General features: G+C 42.7%; 1 protein-coding gene across 2 annotated transcripts; it reads right to left on the bottom strand.

Moving 5' to 3' along the window:
* Nucleotides 1-1888: 1888 nt before the first annotated feature.
* On the bottom strand, nt 1889-23275 carry ciapin1 (cytokine induced apoptosis inhibitor 1). Of its 2 annotated transcripts, none has more exons than XM_060928264.1 (9): nt 23190-23275; nt 17540-17702; nt 13349-13492; nt 12936-13018; nt 10762-10912; nt 6661-6734; nt 2696-2814; nt 2455-2536; nt 1889-2328 (listed from the first exon to the last, which is right to left on the bottom strand). In XM_060928264.1, the coding sequence occupies exons 2-9, from the start codon at nt 17694-17696 to the stop codon at nt 2218-2220; spliced, it is 921 nt and encodes a 306-aa protein (XP_060784247.1). In that variant the 5' UTR covers nt 17697-17702; nt 23190-23275; the 3' UTR covers nt 1889-2217. The 2 variants fall into 2 exon arrangements, with proteins under 2 accessions (XP_060784247.1, XP_060784246.1); XM_060928263.1 differs by having other exon boundaries at nt 23149-23271.
* Nucleotides 23276-23377: the final 102 nt, after the last annotated feature.

Raw genomic sequence — 23377 nt, 5'->3', positions numbered from 1 at the left:
GTTCACTGCTTCAGATGGGTTAAATGCAGAGAGGAATTTCACAAGCGTGTGATGAATAAAGTTCTTCTACATTAAGTAGTGAAAAGTTTATCTGCTCATGAATTTCCTTATTTTTGTGTTTAGACTTTTAACACAGTAAACACACTGGGATTCACTTTGGGTTGCAGTACATCTGAATTTGGGTCAAATCTGAAATTTGAGCATGAACATTTATTCCACGAAATCGAGTCGTACATGAGCGGATAGCCGGCGAGGCACGTCGCTATAATCCACGTACGACCAGATTGAGTGGAATAACTCTTTTATTCCATCCACATTCACTGGATTTTGAGAAACAAAATTTTTTTTTTTTTAATTTTCAAATTCGATAAAGAAAAACTTTATACAGGCGGCACGGTGGTGTAGTGGTTAGCGCTGTCGCCTCACAGCAAGAAGGTCTGGGTTCGAGCCCCGTGGCCGGCGAGGGCCTTTCTGTGCGGAGTTTGCATGTTCTCCCCGTGTCCGCGTGGGTTTCCTCCGGGTGCTCCGGTTTCCCCCACAGTCCAAAGACATGCAGGTTAGGTTAACTGGTGACTCTAAATTGAGCGTAGGTGTGAATGTGAGTGTGAATGGTTGTCTGTGTCTATGTGTCAGCCCTGTGATGACCTGGTGACTTGTCCAGGGTGTACCCCGCCTTTCGCCCGTAGTCAGCTGGGATAGGCTCCAGCTTGCCTGCGACCCTGTTGAACAGGATAAAGCGGCTAGAGATAATGAGATGAGATGTTCTACCATCAAATACTCATCTCATCATCTCTAGCCGCTTTATCCTGTTCTACAGGGTCGCAGGCAAGCTGGAGCCTATCCCAGCTGACTACGGGCGAAAGGCGGGGTACACCCTGGACAAGTCACCAGGTCATCGCAGGGCTGACACAGACACAGACAACCATTCACATTCACACCTACGCTCAATTTAGAGTCACCAGTTAACCTAACCTGCATGTCTTTGGACTGTGGGGGAAACCGGAGCACCCGGAGGAAACCCACGCAGACACGGGGAGAACATGCAAACTCCACACAGAAAGGCCCTCGCCGGCCACGGGGCTCAAACCCGGACCTTCTTGCTGTGAGGCGACAGCGCTAACCACTACACCACTATGCCGCCCCCATCAAATACTTTTATTCCATATTTTTTTCCTTTTTTTTTGGGGGGGGGATGTTGAGTAGTTGGTTCAGCGATATACGCTGCCATTTTTTTGTTTTGCTTTAGGGGTTTTTGGCGGTTAGCAAACCAACTTAAAGCTGCATTACCGCCACCAGCTGGGCTGGAGTGAACAGGTGATATTGCAGGGGAAAAACTGTTCTTTTTGCCATTTCTGATTCTTTTAAATACTTTATCGGACTTGATGTGCGCCGCCATTTTGTTTTTCTCTATTAGCTGATCTAGTTGCAGAGTAGCCAATCAGAGCGTGCGATTGCGCATATCCAGTGAGTGTGGATAGAATAATTGTTGTAGTGCAGGAGGTAGCATTGTTGGCTCACAGCTCTACAGTAGGTTCTAGTGTTCAAACCTCAGCTTGGGGTCGAGTTTCACATGATCATCCCAGTGTCTATGTGGTTCCTTCGGGTTCTCTCTTATCTCCTGAAAACCTGCTGGTGCGTGGATTGCCAAAAGGCGTGAATAAAGTGTGTGGATGTTCTGGCGTCCTGCACAGCACAGACGGAATTTGGTTCAGGGCCGGTGTGTTCCTGGGATCGATTCTGACTCCGCCTCCAGGATCAAGCTCTCAGTGAACATGACTGATCCACTGATTTGACTTTTTTTCTCTCACACACGCTGGCTGCTTCACATCTATCTTCGACAGAGTGGATTGTGGGTATTGCAGAAGCAGAATACACACTGGTTCAGTAGGAATGTGTAAATCCATTTATTGTTGTTTCAGATGCCATTCTATATTATACAAACACACACATGGTCAAGACATCCTGGAGTTTGATCAGTTCAACTGGGGGGGGGGGGGGGGGGGGGGAGTGTCCGGTTTAAATAGCAGTGGATCGACTTCTTAAGGCTTATATGCTGTAATATATATAGTTTAGGTATTACACATGTATTGCATTTATACTTGAGTGAATAAATTTGGTTTTGAGAGCCTCAGGTCTGATACTGCTGGTGATTATTCAATCCACCACACATGACCATAACTGAAGGACTGAATCATCACTTTGGGGAATCGGCGTGTTTTAGGTATCTGTGATCTGTGTGTTCGCCAGGACGACCTTCTCTCCTGGTTTAAACGCTGGCATGCCGAGATACGGACAGCTGGCACAGCGGAAAGCATCTCCTAAATAACACTGAGACAAAACGAAAAATTACTCCATGTATAATGAATCGAATGCAGTGGATTAAGAGGTAGGGGAAAGGAGTCTCAATTAAACTTGACTCGCTCAGAACTGAAACGCAAAATTCAAAACGCTTACATTCCCACAGGCAGATTTCGGCTGACTGGTTTTCTGAGCGGCTCTGGTCTCCTGCTCCAGTTCCTCCGCAAGGCCGCACGTGCTTCACCGAGACACGACCACACACACACACAATCAGCAATTACGATAATTACAGACGATGTCCAATTTCCAAGTTCATAAACAATCATTTCCGTGCATTAAATGAAAGCTCGAGTTTTCAAGACACACAGAGATGCTAATCTTCTTCAAGCTTTCTCACCAGTTCTTGCAGGCTTTCTTCTTAGCTCCCGTTTCTCCACATGCCGACGCTCTGAGCGAAGCCGGATCAGGCTTCTTCAGGTCTTCGGCATCCAGGAGTGCATCCGAGTCCACCAAGTCCTACATGAAGAGATGAGCAAGGGTTTGTGAAAGCAGACGTCAAGATGGACCTCAGGATCCTTGAATACAATCCAGTGAAATCGTATCTTCTCCGTCAGTTCTACACGGATTTTTGTTCCGATTGTTTGTTTTGTTTGAAAGAACTCATCATTCTGCACAAAACTTGTTTTGTCTAATTTTTTGCTAACGAGTGACTAATTAGGCCAAATTAATGAATTTTCCAGGCCTCGCACTAGAATTGTATCTCCTCTCTGATTTTCTCATCCGATTTCAGTTCTGATCGATGTTTTGGTAGATCGTCCCTTGAGGAACAAATCTTGGTCGTTTGTTTGTCGATTTTCCTGTTGTAAACAATTTGTTTACTTTCAGTTAAATCGTATCTCCTCCCTCCATCAGTTCTCAATGGATTTCAGTTCTGATTGGTTCATTTTGAAAGAACTCGACCTTCTGCACAACACTTGGTCGTTGTATTGTCAAATTTTTGCTAACGAACTGCTAATTAGGTCGCCTTAAAGAGTTTTCGGACTTTTCACTAGAATTGTATCTCCTCTCGCAGTTCTCATCCGATTTTCAGTTTTGGTAGATCTTCCCTCAGGGAACAAAATCAACAAACAAATAACCAAGTTTTGTTCCCTGAGGGAAGATCTACCAAAACTGAAATCGGATGAGAACTGCGAGAGGAGATACAATTCTAGTGAAAAGTCCGAAAACTCTTTAAGGCGACCTAATTAGCAGTTCGTTAGCAAAAATTTGACAATACAACGACCATGTGTTGTGCAGAAGGTCGAGTTCTTTCAAATGAACCAATCAGAACTGAAATCCATTGAGAACAGAGAGGGAGGAGATACGATTTAACTGAAGGTAAACAAATAAGTTTTGTTCCTCAAAGGAAGATCAACCCAAAAGTCCGCAAACTCGTTAAGACAAGGTTGAAACTTTGAGTTAGATTTTTGTGACATCGGTGTGAAAAAAATATTGTTGAATAAATAAAGGCTCTATATGCAATGTTGTGTTTTCCTTATAGAAAAAATGCTGTAGTTTCAGAATATAACACCTAAAAAGCTGTATGATCAGCCCTTACTTGACTTTTTGCATGATTTTTACTAAAAAGTAGGCGAAAATGACCTATTTTTGGTGACAAAATATTTTGAACATCCACATTAATCCTGTTGCAGTTTGCAAAATAGTGATAAACTTGCTATCTATTAACCTTAGAATAAGAGTTTATGTTGTGTTCTTTTAAATAAGTATCAGTTTCAGTGGCTGCAGCAAGTAATGATGTCATACCAGCCAGTTTCATCAACGAACGTCATGTGACAATTTTTTAGGAATTTTGAGCTTCTGGGTAAGGATTTGGCTTTTCATTCTTCCTGTTGAGTTTATACACTAAGTAACTTTAAAAACGCACATGGATAAAACTTGCTGAATTCGTGCTGAGTTTATCTCAAGAAGAAAAGAAATATATCACAATGGAAAAATAACTTCGTTCCGCCCGAATAAGTTCCAAATCTGTGCTCAAATCAGAATTTAAGGGAGTTGTACTCAATAACGTACAATATGACTCGGGTAGTCAATGACATGGACAGGCTTTAATTTTCAAACAAATTTTGCATACACTGTACACACACAATCTTGCCTATAAATACCCGGAGGAAATGATGGGAAAATTGTCATTATTGAAGATGCGACGCCTAAGCCAAAATCAACGTGAACAGGCCATCGGGATGTTGCGTGCCGGAAGTACACAGACAGAGGTCGCCCGGCACTTCGGTGTTCATCATTCGACCATTTCCCGTTTGAGTCAGCGTTACAGACAGACAGGGAGCACCAGGGATCGTCCACGCCCTGGTCAGCCTCGAGTCACGACGCCAGTTCAGGATCAGCACATCAGGCTAGCTCACCTCCGTGACAGATTCCTGACACCCTCAGTCACTGCTGCTGAGACCCCTGGACGACACAGACCCAGAATCTCCAGCATGACGGGCCGAACATGGACCAACTGTCACTTGGAATTTTTTTTATTGTGAATTAATTCTTGAGTTTGACAATAAATGTCCTTTATCGATGTTTCAAGATGTGTGTGCATTACATACAATATCAAATTTCAAATATATGCATGGATCTAAAGTGATATCGTGTTGAATTCCATTGTGCGTTTTTAAAGTTACTTAGTATATAATGATAAACCTGCATGTATTATACATCAATCTCTTTGTAATTTTGTTGGGAATAAGACAGTACCCAATACATAAGTTAATTCTAACACCAGATAAGTAAAATTAGTACTTTTACTAACCCTACCCCTATCAATTTTCAGTTCGTGAAAAAAAATACACACTGTTGTAAAAAAAAAAAAAAACTTGCATTCATTCAATTTTGAATGTAGAGTTACCAAAATTTAATCAATTATACCCATTTATATGGACTACAACCAGTTTACATTATTTTGGTCTAAAATCTTTTCTGAAATGAGTGAGGTTTTTTTACGACAAAATTTCACATCCGTTTTTACCAATTTTTCAAGTATTGTCATGACCTCAATTGACCTCAATAAAGTCAATTGACTTCAATGATGAAGTCAATCGACCCAATCGACTATTAAAGATTTTGCATAAATGTCATTTTCAGATTCCTGAGAAAATTTGACCCTATACTGATATATTTTCAGTCCATATATCACAAATTGATTTTTTTACCCTAAAATGTCACTAAAATCTAACTCAGTCCTCGAACCTTGTCTTAAGGCGACCTAATTAGCAGTTCTTTAGCAAAAATTTGACAATACAACAACCATGTGTTGTGCAGAAGGTCGAGTTCTTTCAAATAAAATAATCAGAACTGAAATCCATTGAGAACTGACAGAGGAAGGAGATATGATTTAACTGAAAATAAACAAAGGTGTAAAATTGTTTACAACAAGAAAATCAACAAACAAATAACCAAGTTTTCTTGTTGTAAACAATTTGTTTACACCTTTGTTTATTTTCAGTTAAATCATATCTCCTCCCTCCGTCAGTTCTCAATGGATTTCAGTTCTGATCGTTTTATTTGAAAGAACTCGACCTTCTGCACAACACATGGTTGTTGTATTGTCAAATTTTTGCTAACGAACGGCTGATTACGTCGCCTTAACGAGTTTTCGGACTTTTCACTAGAATCGTGTCTCCTCTTGCAGTTCTCACCCGATTTCAGTTCTGATTGATGTTTTGGGTCGATCTTCCTTTGAGGAACAAAACTTATTTATTTGTTGATTTTCTTGTAAACAATTTGTTTACCTTCAGTTAAATCATATCTCCTCCCTCTCTCAGTTCTCAATGGATTTCAGTTCTGATTTTCAAATAAAACAGAACTGGACCTTCTGCACAAAACTCGGTCGTTGTAGTGTCAATTTTTTGCGAACAAATTAGTCATTAGTTCAACTGAACACATTTTCTTCTGACTAGAATTGTATCTCCTCTCTTATTTATGATGCGAATTCAGTTCTGATCGATGTTTTGGGTTGATCTTCGCTCGAGGAACAAAAATTTAGGAAACCCTTTGTTGATTTTCCTGTTGTAAACAATTAGTCGTGAGGTTGGTCCTCTCTCACGTTGTCACATTTCAGTTCGGTTTGATATTTTGGTCGTCATGGTTGTTTTGATGGCAGGCCAGATGTGCTACTACGTCCTGGTTTAATTTTCATTCAGTGATCAGCATTAACACATGTGTGAGCTGTGTGACTCATTTCTGTCACGTGACCCCATTCATCTTTTTTTTCCCTTCTTCTGGACTGTATTCAAACGAGAAAATTCCACTGAATGAAGAGGGAAAAAAAAACCAGCAGGCAAAAATACAATCTATACTTACAACATCATCGTCATCCATGTCATTCGCTGAAAGCGTCCACAGTTTGGCAGCACCTGGATCGAGCGCTGGCTTTTCTGTGAAGCGAGAGATGACATTTAACACTCAGCTCTGTAGCACAGTAACATTGTTATCTGTTACTTTTTGGCTGAGATATGAGCTCACTTCCCTTTCGTTTGGTTGTAACAGACGAATGATTTTGGAAGTTAAAAAAAAAAAAAAGTGAAAAGTTTCATGAGGCTGTGTCCGAAGATCCGCTGTGCCAAAGTTGGTGAAGGTTGGACAAAGTTTGTTGCTTGTGGAAATTTTTAAAAACATTTGATAAAATCCAGTATGGCAGCCAGATCTCATCTCACCTCATTATCTCTAGCCGCTTTATCCTTCTACAGGGTCGCAGGCAAGCTGGAGCCTATCCCAGCTGACTACGGGCGAAAGGCGGGGTACACCCTGGACAAGTCGCCAGGTCATCACAGGGCTGACACATAGACACAGACAACCATTCACACTCACATTCACACCTACGCTCAATTTAGAGTCACCAGTTAACCTAACCTGCATGTCTTTGGACTGTGGGGGAAACCGGAGCACCCGGAGGAAACCCACGCGGACACGGGGAGAACATGCAAACTCCACACAGAAAGGCCCTCGCCGGCCACAGGGCTCGAACCCGGACCTTCTTGCTGTGAGGCGACGGTGCTAACTACTACACCACCGTGCCGCCTGGCAGCCAGATCAATTATTCAAATTCAAAGTCGATTGTTGACTTCAATTTGCCGTGTCTCGGCCTCAGGAACTCCCACGGTATCAGCAGACACAAATTATTGTTTTTAAAGGCAAACACATCAACAGTTATTATCTCAAACACCTTTTTGCTTATTGCAGCACCCCCTAGTGGTTAAATGGCAAGACGTTTTGTGCTTCCTCAAAATTTTATCCTGAAGTCTTGTACAAAGTTTGGTTTTGATGCATTGCTGGCTTGGGCGGCACGGTGGTGTAGTGGTTAGCACTGTTGCCTCACAGCAAGAAGGTTCTGGGTTTGAGTCCAGTGGCCGACGATGGCTTATCTGTGTGGGTTTCCTCCGGGTGCTCCGGTTTCCCCCACAGTCCAAAGACATGCAGTTTAGGCTAACTGGTGACTCTAAATTGAGCGTAGGTGTGAATGTGAGTGTGAATGGTTGTCTGTGTCTATGTGTCAGCCCTGTGATGACCTGGCGACTTGTCCAGGGTGTACCCCGCCTTTCGCCCGTAGTCAGCTGGGATAGGATCCAGCTTGCCTGCGACCCTGTAGAACAGGATAAGCGGTTGTTATGGATAATGGATGGACATTGCCGGCTTTGCCAATGATTTTGATTCGCTGTAACGGATGAACACTTTTTACAAATAAAAAAGCCAACAAATAACTTTTGTGAGGCTTGGTCTGGAGATCATCTGTGCCAAATTTCATGAACATTAGACAACATTTCTAATCTGTGAAAATTTAAAAGACTTTTGATAAAACCAAAAATGGTGGAAATTGGTGTCATGGGGTGCATTTAACTCTGCTTGAGCCAAGGAACCCGATGGTATATCTTTATTTTTTTTTAAATCAGACATCACGCTTCAAGGGCGGCACGGTGGTGTAGTGGTTAGCGCTATCGCCTCACAGCAGGAAGGTCCGGGTTCGAGCCCCGTGGCCGGCGAGGGCCTTTCTGTGTGGAGTTTGCATGTTCTCCCCGTGTCCGCGTGGGTTTCCTCCGGGTGCTCCGGTTTCCCCCACAGTCCAAAGACATGCAGGTTAGGTTAACTGGTGACTCTAAATTGACCGTAGGTGTGAATGCGAGTGTGAATGGTTGTCTGTGTCTATGTGTCAGCCCTGTGATGACCTGGCGACTTGTCCAGGGTGTACCCCGCCTTTCGCCCGTAGTCAGCTGGGATAGGATCCAGCTTGCCTGCGACCCTGTAGAACAGGATAAAGCGGCTAGAGATAACGAGACGAGATGAGGTCACGTTTCAAAAGTTACATGCCTCCAAATTTGACCTGTTGGTGGTGCTAGAGCACTCGAGGTGCAAATATGAAACTTGGTGAAAAGAATCAGTTCCCAATCAGTGGGCTAAGTTTCAAAATGTTTTTCAGTACGTCTACGGGCTGCCAAAGACGCCCTCGCCAGAAGATGAATAAAGCTTCGCCAGCAAATATAGATGTACCTCAGAAAATACTATTCATACTTCGCTGAAATAGTATTTTGGAAATAAATAAAAATAAAACCTGCACAAGTGCGTATGTCCCAAGTTCGTGATTGTGACATTCATGATTTGTCAAAACTGGTTTAAAATTTCTGAAAAATGGAGTCGAATATATCCACGGATGAAACAGGAGGAAAGGTGCAAACTGTGTCACTACGATGTGAAGAAGAAGGAGAGAGAAAGGTTCGAATTACTGATCACGTAGCAAGATATTAATCAAATATACGATGCACCGAGAGGCTCCGGGTGAAATTACGGATTCTCTGAGGTGACTGAGGGGCGCAGAGAATCCGTAATTTCACCTGGAGCCTCTCGGTGCATCGTATATTTGATTAATATCCCTCATCATAAAAATTCCAAACTAAAAGTGTTCAGATTGAATCTTGGCATAAACTCACTGGAGGCAGCCATGCTTGTTGTTCACGGTGAGGTGACCTTCGACCTGCGCATGTGCATCGTACCAAGCCATCACCTGCCTCGCTAGGCACGATCACGATGCGTAGATCTACACACACGGAAATGCTCACAGAGCCACAGCTGTGACTCGAGTCAAACATAAAGCACAAAATTGTGACATCAGTTCATGATATATCCAGGATATACCATGACTGACTCATACCATATCCTTTTTTTTTTTTTGACGTCACGAGATACATTGCTTAAAGTGCATATCCTGGACCAATTTAGTGGTTTTTTTAATATGAAAGTATGTCCCTTTACACACTCATCCAGAAGGGTAATTTTGTACAAGGCCATCTGTCTACAGCAGAAAAAAAAATGCGTCTGGAAAAATCCCAAGCGAGTCTGGAGCCAGATTCGTGACGTCACCTGCGGATCTGCCAGCAGGCTGCGAGAGCTTTGCACAGTTTCAGTGCACAGCCTGTGTAGACCAAGTTTAGCAGCAAGCGATTTTGCATTGAAGTATGGAATTGTCACCTGAGCGCAATGTTACTTCACCTTTGGATGAAGAATGTAATGAGAGGTCAGAGTTATTTCTTGGGGGCGTCGTGGCTAAGGCGCCATACCATAAATCCGGGGACCCGGGTTCGATTCCGACCCGAGGTCATTTCCCGATCCCTCCCCGTCTCTCTCTCTCCCACTCATTTCCTGTCCTGTCTCTACACTGTCCTATCCAATAAAGGTGAAAAAAAGCCCCAAAAAAAATCTTTAAAAAAAAGAATTATTTCTTACCCTGGCAACGGTCAACTTGTGAACTGCCGATTTTCTTGGTCTTTTTCTCGGCTCTGCTTGGTCCTCAGCTTCCGGGTGCCTCGCACGAAGCGCTCCCATTTCTCTCTCATTGTCCGGTCTTTTGGGAAACGATGAGTACTAATCCCATCATGATTGGTGTTGCTACACCCTCCTACGATACATCCGTACGATACATTTTAATAATTGCGTGATAACGTTGAAGAAATTTGCAGAAAACCACCAGGTCGTTTTCTCATAAACAAACTAGCGCTGACGTAGGATTCAGAAGGAGGCGTCCCGCACGCGACGCCACGAAAATCAATGTTTCTCGGGAAATCCAAAGGCCAAGTTTTTTCAGAGGCGGACCAATTCGCCTCAAATGCCTTGATTTCAACTGAATTTTTCTGGTATTGCGCAAGGTAAAAACATTGCACAAAATGCAAAATGTGACAGATATTTGACCAAAGTTTAATATAAAATAGGAGAATTACATTGATCTTGCTCCTGAATTTACCCGTGATATGCACTTTAAATCAATGGTGGAACTATTTTATGTCACGCGAGTCCTTTGTTGATTTTCCTGTTGTAAACTATTTCCCATGGCAGGTGGTCCTGTCGTCGTCGGGTTTGTTTTGATGGCAGGCCAGATGAGCCACAGTAACGGAGACGTGAATGTCGGTAAAGACTGACCTGCTTTCTTGGCGAAGGACAGTTTGAGCTGAGATGATGATCCGACCTCAAAGTTGGGTTTGGACGCTGTAATTCGCACCCGAGACAGAGGTTTTCCCTGGACGTCTGGGAGCTGATTAAGCGCCTCAGGGCTCAGGGCTTCACTCTTCACCTACAGCACAAGTTAGTCAAGTCATTTATAATACGGGAGTCGACCTCACCTTCTTCGATGATGCAGTAGAATATGGTCAGGATCTATATAAATTTTACATTTGTACAACAAGGAAGGAATAAACTGGCAGGTGTGAGTTACTGCTAGCCTGGGCCCACCCATCCTAAGCGTGACGCAACACGAGGGCCTGTTGCGAGCTTAGTCTGGCCAGGCAAGCTATCTACAGCTCTTCCAAGCTCCCGAAAAATCGGGAACCAATCAACTTTGAGCATCTCCAACGGCCCTGGGTAGAGGCGTGTTCAAGGCAGTGACGTAGTAGAACTGCGACCGGAAGCCATAGATTGTTTACAGAATCTATGCCGGAAGCGCTTCATTCACATCACGAACATGGAGCAGCGGCAAGCCTTTAACACAGCGGTAGATGCTGTATTGAAAGCATTCAGCGGGAAGTTCTCATTGAAAACGGAGCAAAGAGCAGCCCTGGAGGTATTTATTGAAAGGAAGGACGTTTTCGCCTTGCTGCCGACCGGCTTCGGTAAGAGTTTAATCTACCAGTTAGCCCCGTCGCGTCGCATACGTCAGAGGAAAGAGTGATGTGATTGGTTTAAGCTTCGTCACAGCCTTTTCTGGCTTCGACCAGTAGCAAACTGAGGCATTTCAGGGAGGCGGGTCAACCACGGGCTCTGGGAAACGGTTGGGCTTAATATCTTGGCCAGACTAATAGCTCGGAGAGCTTTGTCGCGTTAGCCAGACTAAGTTATTGCTACCATCATGATCATTTTCCTATCATCGCAAGTCCTGAGGTGTTTTATTCCCCGAATATCACAATCTACCAATGAATCTAATCTTTTATTTAATACAGAGTAAAACGCTGTGCTTTTTTAACCATTTATAGTTGTAGAAATTCCACAAACCACTTAGTTCCTTTCATCACTTGCATTATAGCAGCTATAAGCTGAAGCCATTCCTTCAGTAACCTCTTCCTAGTTCTCCGTCTTGAGATTTAATAAGACGTTTCCAAGAAACCACAAAACCTCCATCTAGAAGAAGTTTTACTTTGACTGACACTAGAGACGCATTCAAAAAAAAAAAACAAACTACATAGCGTCCGCAATACCAGTCTCTGTGTACGCCGTTACTACAGCAATGTTCATATATTAGAAAGATTAACAGAAATTAACATAAACCTGAGATTTGAATAGCAGCCAGGACTATCATCAGAGCTGGTGCAGGGTTCTAACTCGGCCTTTTCAGCGTATCGGACCGATACGCAATGTTTCCTTACTGCTTCGCCCAGAATATTGCCGACACGCCTGTAAAAGTGGCCGCTACACTAATAAAAAGACATGTCAATCTTGAAAATGTGCTCTTTTGTTTAATTTTCTCGTCCCCGTAATATTAATTATAATAAGTCTTCAATCAAAAACAAGTCTCAGCAACTTTTAGCAAAAAAAAATTTAAAAATAAAATAAATAATAAACGAACAGCTGATCACACCGAGGTGCTCGCTGAGCGCCGGTATTTATTAGTTTGGTCCTGCATTTCCTTTCCTTCGTATATAACATAACGTCTTTTCTTCTCGCTTTCTTTCCGTGACCGTAGTCCGTCTTTCACGTTTCGTTCGCATACTCACGTCCTCCATTTTTCTCTCCTGTTTCAAATTTGTATCCCACAATGCCTTGCGTGAACGGGGAAAGCCCACCATGTCATGCATGACGTAGTATCTTGTATTGGGTCATGGTGAAGCAGGAAAAAATAGGGGAGAATTTAGGGCCATGTGGCCTTAAATTCATTAATTGTTCTATTAAAAAAAGGATTAAAATCGGAAGTCTGTGATTCGAATTCAGTAGCTTTCGCTCCACTAAACAAAAATAACTGGGTGTTGGGGAAAATTCTTTTTATGACCTAAACTTGAAAAATCTGAAAGGCGGTCTACCTTTAAAATCAATTTTGTATTTAACATGAGGAGGAATGAAGAGAAATTTAGTCCGTATTAAGAGATTCTGGTGCACAAAGTTCTCACCTCCGTGACGGACACCAGGCCGGACAGTTTGAGGGCCGATATGAGCTTTGCAGTTGTTCTAACTCCAGTCACCTCCTCAGAACCTACAGATACAAAAGTTTATTCGTTCATCCTCTTTACTTGTCAACTCTATTACCTGAGCAGTTAAATAGACCATGTGCCTGTATATGATTTGATGCATTGTGCTGCCGTCACAGGATTGGTTGATTAGATAACTGCATCAAACAGCAGGTGGATGGGTGTTCCTAATAAAGTGGCCAGTGAGTGGATATAACCATATAGAAACTAATGGAACAAGAAAATCTTCCCAAAGGGAAATGGCGAGGGAAAGTTAACAATGGCGTGTTTAAAAATAGCCCTGAAACAATGAGATACGCAATCTGTTCTGTAATTAAACGGAAACGGAATCTAACCTGATACTGGCTCCTCCAGAATCAGCTTCCCATCAGGTTTCAGGACCCGGGCCATCTCTGCCAGAATCTCAGAGCTGTGGACTGAAGCGGTGTCAGGAAGCAGTTGGGACAGAACCCAGTCGTAACTTGAAGCCGAGTGAGAGGCTGGAACGGAAAGAAAAGGCGTTTAACCTTCACGTTCTGGGATATAAAATCAGATATCCTGAAAAATCACTTTTCTGAAATATCAAGTATAAAAAGTTTTGTTTATTAAAAAAACAAAACCACACTGATTGGACACAGCTGATCTCACGTGCTGAATTTAAACTCGTACAATTCCGTTAAGGACGGCACGGTGGTGTAGTGGTTAGCGCTGTCGCCTCACAGCAAAAAGGTCCGGGTTCGAGCCCCGTGGCCGGCGAGGGCCTTTCTGTGTGGAGTTTGCATGTTCTCCCCGTGTCCGCGTGGGTTTCCTCCGGGTGCTCCGGTTTCCCCCACAGTCCAAAGACATGCAGGTTAGGTTAACTGGTGACTCTAAATTGACCGTAGGTGTGAATGGTTGTCTGTGTCTATGTGTCAGCCCTGTGATAGAGCCCGGGAGTCCCGCAGGACCCGACGCAAAGCAGTGCGGCGCAGGACAAATTTTGAAAGCTCATTGCGGGCGCGGGCGGGAGGGGGAGTGCACAATGCGGGAGCGGGCGGGAGAGGTGATAAGCTGCAGTCCCGCTAACTAAAAACGTGCTTAAAATAGACATAAATTAATTTATAAATTTTATCATATATAATTTGTGCTGGATATTTTATTTGGCATTAATAAAAACATTTTAAGATGCCAGCCCTGTGATAACCTGGCGACTTGTCCAGGGTGTACCCCGCCTCTCACCCGTAGTCAGCTGGGATAGGCTCCAGCTTGCCTGCGACCCTGTAGAAGGATAAAGCGGCTAGAGATAATGAGATGAGATTTTAAGATGCCTAAATTTGCGGATGTGGTCTAATCTCGCGTACGTTTCCGATTCCTTTCCGCTCTTCCGTGTTTGAGATCTCCAATACGCTGAATAAGAATTCATCACGCTGTGTCTTTAAATTATATTAATTTCTTAGAGGCCTACTTGTATTTCCTAGAATGTAAATGTGAGGAGTGACATATAAGCTATGTGCAATATTCTTAATATGCACTGTAGATTTTGGTAGGTGTGGTGGGTATCTCTGTAAAGCCTCAGCTGCGCATGCTGCCTGGCAACGCGCACCCTCGCTACGTGCGCTAGGTGAAGGATCGGTCAGTGGAGAGCTCAGCTAAGCTCAGCATGTTTAATTCCCCAAGCCAATGACAAGAACTTTCGTGAGAAATAACGTGAACGTCTGCATCATGCAGGATTTGCGGGCGGGAGCGGGACAAAATATGGCAGGCGCGGGTGGGAGTGGGACTGAAAATCATAATTCTTTGCGGGAGTGGGACTGAAAATTCTGTCCCGCGCAGACCTCTACCCTGTGATGACCTGGCGACTTGTCCAGGGTGTACCCCGCCTTTCGCCCGTAGTCAGCTGGGATAGGCTCCAGCTTGCCTGCGACCCTGTAGAACAGGATAAAGTGGGTAGAGGAGATGAGATGAGACGAGACAATTCCGTTAAAACTTCAATGGCATTTCTTTTCCCTTCGTTCAGTGATAATTTTTATGTAACGTTTACAAAATTATCACTGAACTCAATTCGGAGGCGTTTCAAAACACGGCTGTTTTACTGGCAGTTTGTTAGGAAATCTATATCCTAACCTCCAGGACATCCGAAAACTCCAGAACCGACGAGAGTAAAAATACACATACGTACATTTACAGTGGCCTCCACAATTATTGGCACCCCTTGTAAACATTAGTAAAAAAAGGGTTAGGAAAAAAAATCCACCTTTTGGTGAAATCAAGTCAAGTCACACTGAGGAAAAAGAAAGAAAAAAAAAAGAGGAAAAAAAGTCCAACCTTTTATTTGAAATTAATTTATTCAGGGGAAAAAAAAATCCCATATCAGAAAATTATTTTCAACAAAAACACACTGCCACTGTTATTGTCACCCTGTATTTAATACTTTGTACACCCTCGCTTTGAGAGTAAAACAGCACCGAGTCTCTCCTGTAACATTTGATAAGGTTGGAGATACAGAGCAGGGCATCGGAGACCGTTCCTCTTTACACGATCTGTCCAGATCATCCAGGGTCCGAGGCCCTCTCTTGTGCTCTCTCCTCTTCAGCTCAGGCACAGGTTTTCACTGGGGTTCAGGTCAGGGGACTGAGATGGCTAGGGCAGAAGCTTGATTCTGTGTCTCAGTGAACCATTTTAGTGTTGATTTGGACATCGGATCATTGTCCTGCTAGAAGATCCAATGACGACCCAATTTTAGTTTCCTGGCTTTTGATTTTGATTTAAAATGTCCTGGTATTTCATGGAGTCCATGATGCCATGGAACCTAACAAGGTTTCCAGGGCTTTTGGAGGAAAAACAGCCGCAAAACATCACAGAACCACCACCATATTTTACAGTAGGGATCGGGTTCTTTTCATTACAGCCATCCTTCTTTTCACACCAAACCCACTGCGAGTGTATATTTCCAAATTTCTCTTAGATTAGACCAAAGAACATGGTTCCAGTCTAAGTTGTAGTAGCGTTTCACAAACTCCAGGCGCTTACGTTTGTGTTTAACTGACAGAAAAGGCTTTTTTTTTTCTCTGTCATATCTTCCAAATAACCTGTTGGCATGGAGGTGGAGTCTGATGGTGGTTTTGGAGACTTGGAAACCCCAAGATTTTACTTTTTCTTGTAATTTCACCAACAGTCATCCTTGGGGATTTTTTTGCCTCTCTTACCCTCCTCCTCACTGTACGTGGGGGCAAAATAAACTTGGCTCCTCTTCCAGGTGAGTTTGTAACAGTTCCAGTTGGTGTCTCATCTCATTATCTCTAGCCGCTTTATCCTGTTCTACAGGGTCGCAGGCAAGCTGGAGCCTATCCCAGCTGACTACGGGTGAAAGGCGGGGTACACCCTGGACAAGTCGCCAGGTCATCACAGGGCCGACACAGACAACCATTCACACTCACACCTACGGTCAATTTAGAGTCACCAGTTAACCTAACCTGCATGTCTTTGGACTGTGGGGGAAACCAGAGCACCCGGAGGAAACCCACGCGGACACGGCGAGAACATGCAAACTCCACACAGAAAGGCCCTCGCCGGCCACGGGGCTCGAACCCGGACCTTCTTGCTGTGAGGCGACAGCGCTAACCACTACACCACCGTGCCGCCCCCAGTTGATGTCTTTTTTTTTTTTTTAAATTGCCCTAACAGTAGAAATGGACATTTTCAGGCGAGTAGCTATTTTTATCACCATTCCCTGATTTATGAAAAGTCAACACACTTCTCTCTCATTTGGTTTGTGTTTTCTTATCTTTCCTATGTTGATGTTGAGGGAATTTGGCCTCTGTCTCACCTCATATTTGTCCCCCAGTTAATCAGGAAGTCATGGATTACAGCTTGAAAGTTCCTACACACCAATCAACTCAAATATGTTCAATTTAAACTGGAAACATGCTTCAGGTACATTGTGTTCACTATCATTCCCAGGGGTGCCAATAATAGTGTACGGCACGTGTTTTTGTGAAAATGATTTTCTTGATGAGGGATTTGTTTTTCCTCTGAATAAATTTGTTTCAATTAAAGGTTGGATTTTTCTCATTTTTTCAGTGTGAGATGAAGCGACTTCACCAAAAGGTGGATTTTTTTTCAAACTCTTTTTACTAACCTTTACAAGTGGTGCCAATAATTGTGGAGGGCAGGGTATATTTATTATTTACAAGGCATGCTTTACATATTCCCTCTTTCACGCAGATCAATTTCTCATCTGCTCTTGTTGACACATCTTAACATATTGGGACATGATATTTTTCTCATATCATCCAGGTTGCGTCCCACTGACTCAGACCAACTCTTTAGATCTGAAATCAACTGAATTCATTCATCCGGCACATGCATCCCATCACTCTGGATGGGATGCCGGTCCATCAAAGGGTCCCAGACACGCACACGTTCAGTGAAAACATGACATAAACTCAGCTTAATATAACGTAATCCCTCCAATAATGCTGCATTTAGAAGTCATATGGATCCACCATAGTACGTATATCCAGATACTACAAACAAAAAATTTCCAGATGTGTTGTGTAGTAGCTCACAAATCTGGAGTCTTTCCATGTTCTCAAGGGACACCTGGTTCTGGCCCCCAACCACAGCGCCGACACCCTCAGCAAACGCCACCAAAGCTGTCGGAGAAGACGGGTGGGTCCATAACACCAACACTTTATCTCCCTGTTTCAGTCCGAGATCTGCCATGACCACCTGCCAACAAAACCAGTTATTATATTTGTGACTAATACAACACAGTGTAGCACAGCACACACTGACTCAGCAGAAACTCAACAGAAAAATGACTTCGGGGTTTTCATGAGTCATACACTCAGCTTAACAGAGACACTGCGTTTTGTGTAGTGTTTATATTTCGTACTCTTTCAATAAATAAAGATCAGGTCAAATTATAGTAAAAAGACAGTTTTAATGTACACTAGATATAAAAAGTCGAGACACACACACACACACCTATTCAAATTGCAGGTTTTCGTGATGGAAAACATAAAACAAGGACATATCTTATCAGATCTTTGTCCACCTTTAACGTGATACAACCAACACCAAAATTCAAGTGAAATCAAACAAACATTTTAGGAAAAAACTAAAAGAGAACACTTATGACAACCTAGTTGCTATCCACTATTTGCTCTATCTTGACTAGTACTGTGGTCCCTCCCAGAAGAAAAGAAAGATACAGCCCCATAACACGATGCTGCCACCACCATGCTTCACTGTGGGTATGGTGCTCTTTGTGTGGTAAACTGTCTTGTTTTTGCACCAAATGTACCTTTTAGAATTATACACCAAAGTCTACCTTGGTCCTATCAGACCATAACATTTTGCTACATATTTTTGGATGACAGACATGCCTGGATGTTTTTCCCTTCTTGAGAAAGAGATTCCGCCTTGCCACCCTAACCTATAGCCCAGACGTGCGAAGAATACACAAGACTGTTGTCACATGCAGGGAGGGACCAGATACTCCTGCAGCTCCTTTAATGTTGAGGAGTTTCATCTCTTGGCAGTCTCACTGATGTGTTCTTCTAGTCCTTTTGTCAAGTTTGGAGGGACATCCCGTTCTTGGTAACGTCACATTTTCTCCACTTGTTGATGATGGTCTTGACGGTGTTCCATGGTACATAACGTTTTGGAAATTATTTTGTACCCCGCCCCTGATTGATACCTTTCCACAATGAGATCCCGTAAATGCTTTGGAAGTTCTTTGCAGCCCATGGCTTTTGCAATCGTATGAAACCAAGAAGGGGTCAAGAAAATATTATAGAAACAGCTTATCTTTTGTTACCGCCACATCTTTGTTGAAGGAGGTTATGGTTTCGTCTCTGTTTGTTTGACTTTTCCCAACGTAACTCAAAAAGTAACAAATGGATTTTGATGAAATTTGGTAGAAAAGTGGGCCATGGGTGAAGGAACAACTGATTGGACTTTGATGCAAATCCAGATATGCATGTGGATCCAGGATTTGTTTGTTTGTTCCCAAAGCAACTCTAAAAGTAATGAACGGATGATCTTTTGTTACCTCCACATCTTTGTTGAAGGAGGTTATGTTTTCGCCCGTTTGCTCAACTTTTCCCAACGTAATTCAAAAAGTAATGAACGGATTTTGATGAAATTTGGTGGAAAGGTGGGCCAAGGAACAACTGATTAGATTTTGATACAAATCCAGATATGTATATGGATCCAAGATTTGTTTGTTTGTTCTCAACGTAACTCAAAAAGTAACAAACGGATTTTGATGAAATTTGATGGAAAGGTGGGCCATGGGCAAAGGAACAACTGATTGGATTTTGATATAAATCCAGACATGTATGTGGATCCAGGATTGATTTGTTTTTTTCTCAACGTACCTCAAAAAATAACAAACGGATTTTGATGAAATTTGGTGGAAAGGTGAACCATGGGCCAAGGAACAACTTATTAGATTTTGATGCAAATCCAGATACGTATGTGGATCCAGGATCCGGAAATGTATACAGATCCAGGATTTGTTTGTCTGTTCTCAACGTAACGCAAAAAGTAGTGAATGGATTTTGATGAAATTTGGAGGAAAAGTGGGCCATGGGCCAAGGAACCAATGATTAGATTTTGAAGCAAATCACAACAACATGTGCACACTACTAAATCCCTTTCTAGTTTATATCCTCTTTTTTTGCCATTTGTTCTTCACTTGACCCTATTATTTTAATAAGTGTGTAAACTTTTGAGTAATCTATACTGAGAAGCCCAGTATTCAGTCTCACATATCAGATTTCATAGATTTACTTCTAATTTAATCAAGAGGATGACATTTTATTTATTTAACTTTCCTCTGGTGTTAGCTTTCTGTTACTCTTATGTTAACGGGTCAGCTTTGACCCGTGTCTTAAACCAGCCATGAAATACCCTAAAAACAATTATGTATCATCCAATTTGTTTCTTACCTCTTGGCTACCTTGTTAGGCTTCCTTATCCATGAAAAGATTGGTTTTAATATTTTTGTTGTGGTCCCCTGGGCCTTTCTTTTAACAGCATACCCCTCGTTTTCAGTATAAAAAAGTTGTCAAATGAACCTCAAGAGAATAATGTAAACAAATAAAAGGTTGTTCTGTTACCTGACTATTACTGAGGGGTATTAGATCACATCTCTTAAATGTTCCAAAAAAAAAAAAAAGAAGAAGATTTTAATTTTAATATTATCAACTATAGTAACATCTATGGTGTTTCAATTTCGACCCATATATATTTACTTCAAGAAAAGGGCAAAAAACAAGTCTTTTTTTTTTTTTCTGCTGACTATCAATGGCCTCATTGCTGGATCTGTACACTCCAGCAAGGAGAAGAACACCAACGTAGGCATCCAGGCATGCCCAGATTTTTATGCCATATTTGCCTGGCTTACTGGGCATGTATTGCCGGAACAGGCATTTTCCACGGAAAGGGAGAAAACGTTCATCTATTGTCACCTCTGGCCCTGGGTTGAACATCAGTGGAAGGAGTTGCACCCATCTCTCCCAGACATCCCTGATGGGAGCAAGCTTGTCAGATTTTGCTCTGGTGTCTCTGTTGTCAAATCTGAGGACTCTTGATATCATTCGAAAGGTCTGAAGTGACATTGTTGCCCGGAGAATATTCCTGCCTGTCGATGCGTCCCAGAGACCATCAGTGGCCTCATTGCTGGATCTGTACACTCCAGCAAGGAGAAGAACACCAATGTAGGCATCCAGGCATTCCTCATCAATGTCATTCCACATGTTGCCATGGACGTTTTTTCCTTCAAGGTTTGTCATAGCAATTATGACTTTTTTTAGTGACAATGGCATAAACAGATCAAAACATGACTTGATGTCACTTACACTACGTTCACACTGCAAGGCTTAATGCTCAATTCCGGTTTTTTTGTGAAATCCGATTTTTTTGTGAGGTCGTTCACATTAACAAATATATGCGACTTGTATGTGATCCTCAGTATGAACGAAAAGCGACCTAAAAGTGTTCCGCATGCGCATTGCAGGATACGACGATGTCACACACAGTGAGCATGGCCAGTGTTTACGGAAGTAACCTAAAGTTTCCTGTGTATGACAGTAGCCAGCATGGAGTACCTGGCGATGATGCAGTTGTTGTTGCGACGGAGCCAGAACATGCACAATAGCCTGATGTTAAGGAGGAGGTTGAGAAGGAAGAGGGCAAGGGTTTTGGCTCAGGCGTTCTGCTGGGTAGTGACTGCAACCTCCGTTCAAAGGAACGTGTGGGTGCGGAGTCGCATTGATGTCATGCGCCATGTTGTTGTAACTTTTTTTGAGAGACCCGCCGCCTACTTCAGCGCAGAATAGTGACGTTTGTGGCTTGTTGATGACGTGTAAGTCGGATGAATGCGACCTGGTGGTTCAGACTGAAGTCGCATATGAAAAGATCCGATAGGAATCGGAATTAGGACAACATATCCAAACGGCCTGGGTCGGATTTGAAAAAAATCGGATCTGTGTCGTTCATATTGTCAATAAAAGATTGGATACAGGTCACATATGGGCGAAAAAATCGGATTTGAGTCACTTCAGCCTGCAGTGTGAACGTAGTGTTACTCTCGTCACAGCAAACCTTGTGATCCCAGGGGTCATTTTGATGACATTTGCAGCAGCTGTCCTGCCATGTACGTCAGGAGGTACTGAGCTCCAACAGATGTTGCCACTTTTGGATCTGAATGTTTCAGCAGGAGCAGCTTCAGCACCGGTGACCTCCTCATCAGACTGATCAGATGTGTTTGTGTCTTCCGGTCGATACGCCACATCATCTTCCTCCTCAGAGACCTGCTCATCTCCATCGCTATACTGCTCTGTGTCCTCTGCCTCATTATCAGCAAAGATATGATCCAGAGCTTGGCTTACATTCAGTCCTCTTCTCATTGCTGCATGCTGTAAATTGGAGATGTGTACTCTGCAAGTCACCAACTCTAAACTCAATCAACTTACATGCCTGTCTTTGTTTGTTCTGTCAAACAGGCAAAGAGAAAAGCCCCTGACTGAAGCTAAAGTGGTTGGAGGAAGAGCTGGCTGTTGGCTGATTGTGTGTTTATGATTTCAGTTTTGGCATTTATTATTATTGTTTTATAATCTTATATTTTAACTGGGTCGAAATTGACCCTAACAACACAAAGGTCACAATTTTCACCAGAGCATTTTATAAATTATAAAAGTTCCTGACGGGGCAGCACAGTGGTGTAGTGGTTAGCGCTGTCGCCTCACAGCAAGAAGGTCCTGGGTTCGAGCCCCGGGGCCGGCGAGGGCCTCTCTGTGCATTACTTTATTTAGATATATAAAAATAATTTTTATTCAGAAGAACACCTACATCATACAATGATTTTCAGTAGGGCTCTAGAAAAAAAAATCATTAAAAACTACACTTGGGTAAACAGTAACTCACTGTAATAGGCAATATAATAAGAAACAACAAAGACAAAAAAAAAAAAGATCATACATAAATAAAAGAAACAAAGCCTAATTATTTACTATGATTTTTAATAAGGGCGGCACGGTGGTGTAGTGGTTAGCGCTGTCGCCTCACAGCAAGAAGGTCCTGGGTTCGAGCCCCGTGGCCGGTGAGGGCCTTTCTGTGTGGAGTTTGCATGTTCTCCCCGTGTCCGCGTGGGTTTCCTCCGGGTGCTCCGGTTTCCCCCACAGTCCAAAGACATGCAGGTTAGGTTAACTGGTGACTCTAAATTGACCGTGAGTGTGAATGTTTGTCTGTGTCTATGTGTCAGCCCTGTGATGACCTGGCGACTTGTCCAGGGTGTACCCCGCCTTTCGCCCGTAGTCAGCTGGGATAGGCTCCAGCTTGCCTGCGACCCTGTAGAACAGGATAAAGCGGCTAGAGATAATGAGATGAGACGTTCCTGACAAAGTCAAAAAGTCTTGATGCAATAAACAAATGTATGTAGTACTTTTATGCATGCTAAACCTAAAAACGTGTCGGTGCCGACCCGAACACTAGAGGAAGGTTAAACTATTGAAAGTGATTCAACTTGATGCTCTGCATTCAGATAACCTTGCGTTGACGCAATATATGACGCAATATCAGGAAACAAATTAAAAATATGTATTCCTTTAAATATTACAAAGATGTCTACAAATCCGTTTAGTTTTAAAAATGCAGTAATACTTACTCCTATTTTAAAATGTTCACCAGATGCAGGAATCAACTCACCGTCGTTCGCGTCCGGTGATCCGACTGATTCGGCGTCGCGATAAAATGACGTCAACTTTGCTAACATTAGCACGCTAGTCGGTTTCGGAGCCGCGATAATAATAATTTTGAAAAAAAAAAAAAAAAGACCGTTCTTCTTTTTATTTAAACTAAATTAGCGATATGAATTTTAAATATTAACTAATAAT

The sequence above is a fragment of the Neoarius graeffei genome, chromosome 8 (genome assembly GCF_027579695.1).
Source record: "Neoarius graeffei isolate fNeoGra1 chromosome 8, fNeoGra1.pri, whole genome shotgun sequence".
NCBI lineage: Eukaryota > Metazoa > Chordata > Actinopteri > Siluriformes > Ariidae > Neoarius > Neoarius graeffei.
The sequence above is the reverse complement of the archived record's forward strand: the minus strand, read 5'-3'. Positions and strand labels throughout refer to the sequence as shown.

What these genes read in the sequence shown, in the direction of transcription:
- ciapin1 (XM_060928263.1), bottom strand. Translation starts at nt 23,256, where the DNA reads ATGTTAGCAAAGTTGACGTCATTTTATCGCGACGCCGAATCAGTCGGA. An exon ending in GTCCTTCGCCAAGAAAGCAG is followed by an intron (nt 6,735 to 10,761) that starts GTCAGTCTTTAC and finishes CTCGCTTCACAG; the next exon opens with AAAAGCCAGCGCTCGATCCA. An exon ending in ACATGGATGACGATGATGTT is followed by an intron (nt 2,815 to 6,660) that starts GTAAGTATAGAT and finishes CTCTTCATGTAG; the next exon opens with GACTTGGTGGACTCGGATGC.